Source organism: Camelina sativa, chromosome 8 (genome assembly GCF_030686135.1).
Source record: "Camelina sativa cultivar CO46 ecotype springtype chromosome 8, ASM3068613v1".
In the NCBI taxonomy this organism is placed as follows: domain Eukaryota; kingdom Viridiplantae; phylum Streptophyta; class Magnoliopsida; order Brassicales; family Brassicaceae; genus Camelina; species Camelina sativa.
In genome coordinates this window covers 23,399,816-23,411,322 of record NC_141887.1, presented here as the reverse complement: position 1 = coordinate 23,411,322, position 11,507 = coordinate 23,399,816, and the positions used below count along the sequence as shown (strand labels likewise).

Sequence of the window (11,507 nt, the reverse complement as noted above, 5' to 3'; positions counted from 1 at the left end):
CATAAGAAATAAATAATAGTGTAATCAGAATATTTTTCTGTGGCCCCAATTTAACAGAAAAAATGAACTACATGCCAACAAAAATTGTTTTCGTATAAACAACGCAACTATATTTTCATTTATTTAGTATTTATTTATCATCGGCACATATGTTTTTCTTACAAAATTATCATTTCATAACAGGTTACAGAAATATCTCATGAAAAGATATCAATCTGATAACGATGTATATGAATCTTCTTATTTATCTCCATCTTCTTCTTTTTCTTCTTCTTCGGTTAACTTCAGTCAGGCAGTCATCAATAATGGGGAAATCGCTTGACCAACTCGGAACCTGAATTCCATTCCGATTTAAAGATTGGTAACAATGGGAATTAGAATTTCTCCAAACCTCACGAACCGGGTTCGAACTTTTACATCAATAACCGGGGGAATTGGTTGTCTAATTCGGAGTCAGAATCCAAATCATATTCCAGTTTAATTGACTTTTCAATCCTCATGAACCGGGTCAGATCTTTTTTCACTCATAACCGAGAATTCACGGTTCAATTCAGGATTGGTATCTAAATCAGACACCGGGTTAAACATCGGTAACGATGAGGACCTCCGGACACTCACGTACCGGGTCGGATCTTTTACGCCCGTCATCAACTCGTCGGTTCCTTTCCACTGGAACTCCCAACTTCAACTTAAATATGACATAAAGAGTTTGACAGATACATTGATGATTGATGAACATTGACATAACGAATAATCAAATGATAGAATGAAGCCAAGGGAATGAAGTATAAAACACATTGTCGACTATAATTTTTGTTACATAATTATAATTCAACAAAAAAGTATAAAATTGAATTTGAATATTCAAATTTTGATCCGTTACTCAATAAAAATTTTAATTCAATAGATATTATTTTTAAAGAATAATATTAATAAAAATTGAATATTTTATAAATTGAATCATTTATATTTGTTTTTAAAAATTCAACTTATGGTATATCCGGAAATAAAACTATTTTTTAATTATAAATAAATAATTTGAAAATTTATTTGTTTCACAAAATAGACTCATATATAAAAATGAGATGTGAAGTATAATAATAATTGACAAATTAATATGTTAAGTTAGATATCAAAAGATTTTATTTGTTGAATAATTTTAAAAGGAAAAATAATATGATAAATTAGATGATATCAAATGATTCTTTAGAATATTCTCTTTAAGATTTTTGAAAACAATAAATCCAGACTATACAAATAATATAAAACTTAATATATAACATATTTGTAACCAACTTATTAAAATTATATAGTCTACAATTCAATGTTATGTACTTCCGTTTTATTATATAGGGGATACATGCTATGAATGGATATGGTGTTATTATTTTGCAAATACGTGAAAACATAAAATTTTATTAAATCTTCTGAATGATAGCAAATAGCTTAATCATGTTTTATAACGTGACAATGATATAATTGTTCTTCACTTAAATAATTATATTTCTTGTCACTTTTTTTTTTACAAACAGCTAGAGTATTAGTTATAACTTTATATGATCTTTGGTGTATATTAGACCTGACTCCTTGTTACAAGATCGTCATTGATCTTCATCCTTTTCTGATTTTTTCCCAATGTAGAAATAATTTTTGTTTCTGGTTTCTTCCATTTAATATTATTCTAATGTGTACTTTTGTCTTCGATGTCTGAATGATGTAAACTATTATAGTGAGATTACTTATGTTTAAAACATTTTTGAGAAACCATTAACCAATCTCTCTAACTAGACTGCATATTCTTTGACGGTCTATAATTTGTTTTTATGAAGAATTTTATATATATATATATATATATATAATTTGTTTTCACCGAATGTTACTCGTTTAATTAGACAAAGATTTTGTAACTAGACATTGAATATGCGTAATATTGAATTATTCATGTGAATGTGATGGTAGTTTAGTGGCACTTTTTTTGCTGGTCAATGCCAAAAAAGGAACTCTTCTTCCCTTGACCATTGAGTAACCTTCAATCCAAAGTTAGTCACCTGTTTTTTTTTTTAAAAGAGTAAACTATTTGGTTGGTACTTTGTCAACTTAGTGCATATTCTACGTTTCAATGATACTATATTTTTGTATTTCAAGGAAGTTGTGACACTAGGTTAAATCATAATCTTACTATGTAGATTAGTGGAAGATGATGAAAGTTGGTAGGTCATTTAGTTATCATGAGCTATAATATAATGAATAAATTAGGAGTTAGGACTAGCAAATCGGAGGATTGCGAGAGCTTGTTGGGTCACCGAAACATTGTTAGTTGGAAATTAATGACCCACTTAGACCTAAATTTGACCTTGTACTTTTTCAGGGTCCGACTGAAAATACAGTATTGACTTTTAAATGCTTCTAGAAAACAAAAATTGAAAGTTTTTTTCTGCTTTTAGACAGTTTCTTAGTTGTTTTGTTTACCTTCTAATCATATATTTTAACCGTTGACAAAAAAATCTATATATTTCAACCGTTCGTTTATGAGTTGTTCCATCCGTTATTCAATTGAATTGACAATCAAAATGGTGATTCGAAACCAATTGCGTCTAAATTTTTATATATGAATTAAATTATAATAAAATAATATTTAAATTTTGGAATAAAAATTAATGGACAATTCTTATAAATACCACTAACATAATTTTTTTTTTTTTCAAAAATACCATACTTTAGTTTCTTTTCACTAAGCAATTCTTTTTTTTTCTTTTTTCTTTTTTTTTTTTGGTATCCAACAGTTTTGCGAATCAGAGAAATGCACTGACCAACATTAGAATTTGGATTTCACAAATAAAAAAAAAGAGACAATTGAATTCGGATGTGCTTGATAGAGATGCCACACGAAAGTGTAAAAGAACCACATAGACGTTAGAACCATTTTCGACCAACCATGTGTCATTTAGTTGGTTTGAACTCTCTACACGAAATGATCAACACATTGGATTTGCATTTTTGTATGGTTTAGGCTCGACCCACGTAAGTTCGGACTAAAGCCACTTTAATAACCATTTTAAAAACATGAAAAAAAGAATGGATGGTTCTACACTTCTACCACACTTACAACAATTTCGAATACGACATTTTTGTTTAGAGAGAAAGAAGGATCATGGGTTCGATTATTTACAACTTTCCAGATAACAACAATAGCTGTCGGTGAGGTTTGTAATATATAAAAGAGAGAACTTTCGTGAAGTGAATTAGCTACTTTTTAAATAATAAAAACAATCCATTTTGAGCTGTGGATCGGAGTGAATATGCATAATACGGCATAAAGTCTGCATAATAATTTAATCTGATACGCAATTGATTTATATTCATAAATAAGCAAATCTTTGAGATTCATTCACATTCACAAATGTGTTACATAGATTAAAAAAAACGAATATAGGAGGAGAAAGTCAAGAAATAGCAGAACGAACAAAAATAATTTTAAAATATATTATAATATATGTTATTATGTTTTAGGAAACATGTATAAGTTGCTTAATTAGGTGTTTGGCAGGTAATTAAATATTAAATAATAAGAAGTATATATAAATTGGTTAGAAGGTATTTTTATCAGTTAACCAATTTTTACTTATTTTCTTGGGCAATTAAAAATCCAATTTTGACCAGAGGGAACTTCTCATTGGACCATATATTATTACATAAGCAAATATTTTAGATTCATTTATCGTGTTCATTTGCATATAAATAATTTTGAGAAATAGTAGAAAGTCAAGAAATAGCAAAATGAAAGACAAAAGAGTCTTAATAACTCTTTAACTGAAAGAAGGACAAAAATCAGTACTTAGGATACTCTGATCACAAGCCAAAAAAAAAATTGAAAATATATTATTATTCACAGATAATAATATTTAATAAACCTTCCAAAGTCTGCAAATAATTTGTTATATTCACATGATGATCAGTAAATATAATAATTAAAAAAGCTTCAATGAATAAGAATTGAAGCAAAAGCAAACTCTTCTATGTCTTCTTCTTGTTCTTTCGTCATGTTCTGTCTTTCTGCACACAAAGTAAGCTGAGATCGAACGTTCCTCTTTCTTTATTCAATCATCATTTAAACAAGACCATAGAGATCTTGGACAAATCAGATTCTCGATTAATAGTCCTCCTTCGAATTGGTGCATTAGGTGGCTCCATTTCATCACTTTGACTACTCGAATCCCAATTCGAATTTGAATCTTCCTCCATGATTAATACCGCGTCTCTAAATGGAAGTCTCTTTTTTGGTGTGCTATAATCAAAATGCGACTTCTTCGCTTCTATTACCTAAAATATTCATTAATACAAAACCACCCCCATTAACTCTTTTTCTTAGCTTATTTAGAAAATACTTGAATGATCCAAAAAAAAAGACTTACAGCTTTTCGTATTGTTTTAGATACTCGTTTTAGTGTCTCTAGGTCCTCGTGATCCACATGACAAAGCACTCGAATCTGTAAATTTCATAAAACATATCAAAATCAAATCCAAAATCACAGAGAAAGAGAGTTTTTTTTATATAAAAAAATGGAAACATACCAAAATATCTTGATGAAGTGATTCAAGAAGAGAGCGATTAGATTCTTCCGGCGGCGACGAATCATTATTAGCAGCCGGAGCTGATGATTTAGATATGAGAATCCTTTTCCTCCCTAACCCTCTAGTAAACCTAACAAACCCTAACCCTAATCCTTCATACTCACGCTTCGACTTGATAACCTCAAACCCACCACCACCGCCACTCAAAAACGCCATAACTTTTATAAACTGAATTCAGAAAGAAAAGCTAAGGGATGGATCATACAACAGCCAAAGATCCAAGATAAGATTTTTATTTTTCTGTGTAACAGAAGTTAGAAACTAAAAAGATTATGTAAATCGTTTCAAAATCTGAAACTAAAGATTTGATTAGAGAGAGAGGAAAAAAATTGAATTAAGGAAGAAGTGGAAAAAAAAAAGAAAGAATAAAAAGCTCCAATGGATCAGCTTACTTATAAAAAAACCTTCCATTTTTTTCCGCGTTTGCCGGTGAATTAAATAAAAATTAAAGTATGACACGTGGAGTTATATGATTGGGTAAGTGAGTAAGTGGTGATCGTGGTCGGTCGGTCTTTTTCGGCTGGCTTAATAGAAAAGGGCAGTGTCGGTTTTTTTATCACGGTGGAGTGATGAATCACGTGAGGTGACGAACACGCGTTAATCGGTGTGTCTTTTTGGTAATCGTGCGACACGTGTTTTCAACGGTGCGATTTTGTAACTTAGTGAGGAAGGTTGACTTTGTTTTGCTACTACTGCTCTCTTCTCATTGGATTCTGTTAAAAAGGAGGCTGACGGCGATCACTTGATTCTCCACGTGGGAATATAAAGTATTTATTTTAAAGTTTTTTTTTTTTTTTTTGAAAAGTTTTGGGAATTTACGAATATGCCATGCGTTGCGGTTAAGATTTTTCGATAATCGAAATTTTATTTTTGGGAAATTAAAAAGTTTGGGATTGTCATAAAAGATAGAGTGACTTTGGGATAGTCAAAGTGATGCAGCACAGAATATTAGAGTATTATTACCGTGTTTAGTTTTGATCCGGTTTATGTCAAAGTCCATGAGCATTATTCATTGGTGATTTTTTTTTTCTCCAAATAATAATAATAATACTAATGTTCAAAAAATTAGGTAGGCAATGAAATATATAAAAGAAAATTTCAGTTGTTATTTTGGTTTTTCAGCTTAAAAAAATATTTTCAGAAAAAAAAATCATTAATGTTTCTTAAATTAAGGTAAACTATTCAGTTTGAGGTAACAAATCTATAATACATCATTATACATATCTTGTTCCATTGCAAATTTCCTCAGTAGATAGAATATTGAGATAACAAATTATGGGAAATTGGGTGACAGGTCTACTAGCTAGCACCTATATATGGATTCTTCTATGGTTCATTTTGGATTTGCAAATTTTTTAATGAGAGGAATGTTTCTGTGGAAATAAAGAATGCCCATAGAATGGCAAGAAGCAGAGCATTAATCAAGGCACCTGTTAGGTTATGTCACCTATGAAGCAGCACATCTATAGAGAATCGTCTATTTAATTTATTAGATTTTGTGATAAGCATAATCCAATTACTTCCCAATTAATATCAATTCAAATAATATGCTTCTTAACTAAAAAGATTTGATTGATGATTCAAAATATTGCATATACTTTGATGATGATGACATCGCCGTGATTTTTTTATTTTTGTTTTGTAAAAAAAACAGTCTAAAAGTAAATATGTGAAGTGTTGCGTTTTGAAGAATAATAACGCCGAACAAAGATTGGGCTCAAAAGCACGAACGAGAGTACTTGTAATTTGTATTTTTCATATAACCAAAATATGGTACACATAACTACATAAGCACACTCAACTCCTCAAACGTGTAAAACTCTCTTTGGAATTACTACTAAACCAGTATAAAACAAAGACCATGGTCACAAAAACAAGAGAGCAAACCTACTACACTGGATTCAGTTACCAGCTTTAGGCAAAGCTGCCATGAAAGAGTTGTAAGATGACTCAAGATCAAAGTGAAGTTGCCTTGACTGCTGTTCCGTAAGTTCATCAGCTGCTCCCATCTTAGACAACCTCGAAAGCCATTCTTTCATCTTCGTCTTCCCTTCAAAATCCGGCGGTAAAATTCTCAGTTTGTTGAGAGAAGCCGACAGATCAGACAAGAGAGGATACACCTGATCGACAGCCACCATGTTTAGTTTCAATGAATCCATCGACGTGATGAAGTTCTGTACACATTCAGCAACGATGGATGCAGAGTTCGAAGTAGATGCTGCTACGGTAGCTCGGTGCTCCACTGTGGCGGGAAGACCTGATGTCACCAGGCGGTATATAGCAGCTGGACAGTCCATTTTGTACGTGTCTGCAAATCTTTCGATGTTTGGTACCGTGTCTTTGAGTGTAGCGGATAAAGTTTTGAAGTGGACAATGAGTTTCTGACATTCAGATTCGTACTCTGAAGGATTGATTAGGTCTCTGATATAAGCTTTCTCGAGCTTCTCTGTGGCTTTGATGATTGCAAAAAGCTCTGCGAAATTCTCGTACATCTCTCTTTCCCGCTTGTCATTCCATAACTTGACCTCTGTCATCTTTTTTTATCTTCAGAGCAAGTCAGTCTATGGGACAGGCACAAGAGGTTCTTTTCTGTATCAATAGAAGAAAACATCTAATTTTAGCAATAGTTCTTCACTAAGGCTTCCTAAATCTTGTTAGAAGCAAATCAAAATCTCAGATTTCTTGATCCAACAGACTCAAAGTTAGAACTCTAATTCCTCAAACACAGTGATATGAGTTTGAGACTTGATCAGAAAACCTCAAACAAAGAAGAAAATGGAAAACCAAATCGAATCATCTCTAAAACCTTTTAAGAAGCTAACCTCTCCACTAAGCTTCCTCCAATATCTTAACATACCCAAAGTTACAAAATTGAGCAGATGACCATCGAGAAAAGAAGAAGACTCATAAAGCTAAGCACTTTTTTCCTAAATCTCACTCGCTAACAGAGTCAACGACGATTAGACGAGACAAAAATGGGGACGTTACTTACACGAAGGAGACTACAGAGCTCGCTTCAATTTGATGACGAGATCTTCACCAAGTATAAACGAATCAATCTGTACCAAATTTAAGCCAAAAAATTAGAGGATTAATGGATTGATTCAAGACTCTTGTAAGGTGATTGGGGTCGATTCAAAACCCTAAATTCAAGTAAATTAGGGGAAATTTACAATACAATTTGATTAGTGATTCGAGATTGAACACATGGGCAATATCTGAAAGAAAAAAAAAAAAAAAATCCATAGCGAAGGACGACTTTAGAGTAAAAGAGGGAAAAAAAAACTGACCTGAGAAATTTCAACGGAGGACGATAATTTTTTTTCTGATTGGGGAATTGTTGAAGAAGGGAAGAAGAAGAAGATCACAATTAATTTGAATAAATCTTGGACCGGTGTCTAATTTGATTGTGGTCGAACCGGTTTTACTACCGGATCAGGGTGGGTCTATAAACAATGCTAATTGACTTTTAGGCCTTCAATGTGTATAGTTTTTGAAATGGTTTTTGCTTTTTGGTTTTGTGAATTTATTTTTTTATCCATTCAAGATTTTGTAAAAATGGATTTTCTAAAATTTAGAGAATCTAGTTTTTGGAAAATTTTAATGAAATAATTTAAAAACCATCTTATTTGAGTTTTTCACATTTCCTATAAAAAAATTTACGTGACATTTTTGTATATTTTTAATTTATTATTTATGTAAAATCCAAAAACCAAAAACTAAAAAATTCAAAAACCAAAAAAACTATAATCTAAAAACTATTTAAAAACTACGACCCATTCATTCATGACCTTAGTTTTTTTGTTTGTTACTTTTGCCAAAACCCCTTTAAAGATTAAAGAAGCAAATTTTTGTGTATAAAATAATGCGTAAACGAGAAAGACTGTGAAATAGCCCTATGACGAAAATGGTTTAGACATCAAAGTGAATCTGATGAACGACCAAAAAAGAGCTTAGAAAACAAAAATTTTGAAAAAAAATTTGTAGAAAATATGAAATTACTTTTGTATATCTTTAACCAAGATTGTAGCATGTAAATTTTATTCTTAATTTAAATCATTATAAATGGGATTTATAATAACCACAACCAAATAGGAGCTAGAACAATAAATAGGGATTAAAACAAAAAGGTCATTCACATTTTCAGAAAAGTAAAAGATATTTGTGTGTGACAATGGTCCATTAATCTTAGACGCAATACCATGTGACCACACGCGAATGACTTCCAATTATATGACTATATATGGATTGAGATACATAGTCAGTATGGACAATGCAAGTAAACTGAATGTAGTGATATGTGGATTTGGTCACAAGATTTACAAAATTAAATCTAAAGACATACACATATCTTAATTACCATAACATACATCTAACCAACCAGATATGATACAATGAAGAAGACTAGTCGTCACCGCGACCACGGAAAGACTTGAAACGTCTTATAGAATCCGACCTTTGCAATTTCATCTCATCCTTGAATTTTGTAATGAAAGCTTCTACTCGTGAGTTTAGCTCGTCTCTTCCCATTGATAACTCTTTTTTCAACTTCACCCACGACGGAATCCTCTCCATCAACTTCATTCCCGGCCGTGCCGGAGATGAAGGAGGTCTCCTCGCTCGCGAAGATGACGATGACAGCGAAGACAAAGATGGAGTAGGCCTCCTCGCTCGAGATGGTGATGGCGATGTTGGCACTACACGCGGTCTAGTAGGCGATAGCGACGACAAAGACGGAGTAGGCCTCCTCGCTCGAGATGGCGACGGCAGTGTTGGAACTAAACGCGGTCTAACAGGCGATAGCGACGACAGAGACGGAGTAGGCGTCCTGGCTTGTGACCGTGACGGTGACAACAAAGACGGAGGAGCAGGCCTCCTGGCTTGTGACCGTGACGGTGACGTTGGCATTGTTGTGTCTTGCAACATGTTAGGTTTCTTTGGTTGCTTTTCAGCTTTGACTCTCTCCCACATCTCCTCCATTGTCTCGTTCTCGTCACCGGATGTGTTATCTGTTGATATAGTTAATTACTTAATTTTATTATTCATTAAGTTCAACTTAGATGAATAATTTAACTTTATTCATTAAGTTCAACTTTATTAAGTTCAACTTTATTATTCTTCGTTTAAAAAATCATGAAGTTAAATTTATTAAATTTCTTAAAAATCCTTCAATTTTTTTTTCTTTTTCTTTTGTTTTTTATAGTCTTTTTACCATTTTCAGTTCATATAAACTGAAACATCATAATAAAATTAAAGAACTTTCAGAGAAACTACAACTATTTTGAGACGGCACGTAATAATAGATAGATACCTTGTGGAAAAGTCTTTACTGGAGCAGTAGGTGGACGTCGGATACCGACGAGTTTCTCCGGCGCCGTTGGAGGAAAACGAACCTCCGGAGAAGAAACCCCATAAGATCCTCCACTCTCTGATCTCACCGGAAACTTTTCTTTCTCTTGAACCTTATTATTGTATTGACCAAACGAAGAACTGGATGAGTTATTAAAAGAACGGTCACGGTCATAGTTATGATGATCATCTTGTTCATAACGATGATAGGTATCATCATCATGGTGATGGTTTGTGGCCGGAGATTCTGAACCGTTGCCAAAGAGTGTAGCGGAGGCTGCGAGGATGAAGATGATGCCGTTGATGATGAAAAGAGGGTTTAAAGTAGGGAGAAAGAATCGAGCTCCGGTGACGGAGATGTTTGATACCGATCGGAGCATCAGTGAGATGACTCCGACTAATCCTGAAGAGATGATCCATGTCCACGAGGTTGACATTAATTTATCGAAGTTGTTGTCTCTATTTTTTGTGTTTTTTTGGCCCTTACATATATATATGTAGCCCTATTCCTCTTAATTGAAGTGTTTTCATGGTTTGCATATATAGAAGTGAAACCAAGAAGATGAGTATAAGAAATGAAAACACATATACTTGTTTTAATTTATTATCAGTATGTTTGTTCTGTTAAATTCAGATTAATTGATTAAATTTATCTCCATATAGAGACTTTAAAAATGGATTTAGTATGTATAACTCATGTCGACATTATTGATTATTTGATATGGCCAAGATATTTATATAGTTCTATACTTCTATCATATCTCACGGCAGAAGAGATCTTAATTATAATTAGTTTATGATACTTAATTTGAATCTATCACGAGCTAGATAAGGCTGATACGTTTTTTTAAAGAGATGACAAAGAATTATTATCACTTTGATTTTTTAATTTTTTGTCCTTTTGTAGAATTATATATAGCATTCGAAATTTGGTCCCAAACTATAAAAATCTCTAAAGTAAATAAAATTTCCAAGAAGTCATAGAAGTTTATCGAAGACTGTATGCATAGAGCATGTACTTTTGAATATTAAATGAGAGTAACCAAATATCTTGTTACATTTTCCATCGTTATATAAGTGTTTATTATATAAGAAACGTAAATTTAGATGGCGACGTAATGATATATAAATTGCTATTATTTAACTAATTTTTATGTAGACCAGCTTGGTCAATATGATGGCCTTTTGAGAAACGTATTTTTGGAATATTTAAAAGCCAAAGGGCCAATGAAAATTTCACCCTTCTTACATGTATCTAGCTATAGTATTCTAGTGTTAGTGTGTGTGTATATATAATATGCATGCCTTTATGTACACGCATATGAAGTCAAGTAAATATACATTATTTACACTCCTGACGTTGCATGCTATATATGTATGTATAAGCTAAAGCCTTACATGGATCATGATACATAATGTATATACGTACACAATTAACGCATACATTGGTTTACATGCATATCTAGAATTTTTTTAAAATCAAACCGAAATGGACTAATTAATACAAGGAACCAAAAATTAACTCT

The 11,507-nt window shown here is 32.3% G+C and overlaps 3 protein-coding genes across 3 annotated transcripts; all 3 read right to left on the bottom strand.

Moving 5' to 3' along the window:
• Positions 1–3,770: 3,770 nt before the first annotated feature.
• On the bottom strand, positions 3,771–5,044 carry LOC104707673 (F-box protein At4g05010). The gene is made up of 3 exons (XM_010424070.3): positions 4,573–5,044; positions 4,413–4,487; positions 3,771–4,320 (listed from the first exon to the last, which is right to left on the bottom strand). Exons 1-3 carry the CDS (start codon positions 4,786–4,788, stop codon positions 4,105–4,107), a joined length of 507 nt encoding a protein of 168 aa, XP_010422372.1. The 5' UTR covers positions 4,789–5,044; the 3' UTR covers positions 3,771–4,104.
• A 1,324-nt stretch (positions 5,045–6,368) lies between these two features.
• On the bottom strand, positions 6,369–8,131 carry LOC104707672 (vacuolar protein sorting-associated protein 28 homolog 2). Its single transcript, XM_010424069.3, has 3 exons — positions 7,923–8,131; positions 7,625–7,691; positions 6,369–7,221 (listed from the first exon to the last, which is right to left on the bottom strand). Exon 3 carries the CDS (start codon positions 7,164–7,166, stop codon positions 6,534–6,536), a length of 633 nt encoding a protein of 210 aa, XP_010422371.2. The 5' UTR covers positions 7,167–7,221; positions 7,625–7,691; positions 7,923–8,131; the 3' UTR covers positions 6,369–6,533.
• A 706-nt stretch (positions 8,132–8,837) lies between these two features.
• Positions 8,838–10,551, bottom strand: LOC104707671 (uncharacterized). Its single transcript, XM_010424067.3, has 2 exons — positions 9,944–10,551; positions 8,838–9,641 (listed from the first exon to the last, which is right to left on the bottom strand). Exons 1-2 carry the CDS (start codon positions 10,416–10,418, stop codon positions 9,037–9,039), a joined length of 1,080 nt encoding a protein of 359 aa, XP_010422369.2. The 5' UTR covers positions 10,419–10,551; the 3' UTR covers positions 8,838–9,036.
• Positions 10,552–11,507: the final 956 nt, after the last annotated feature.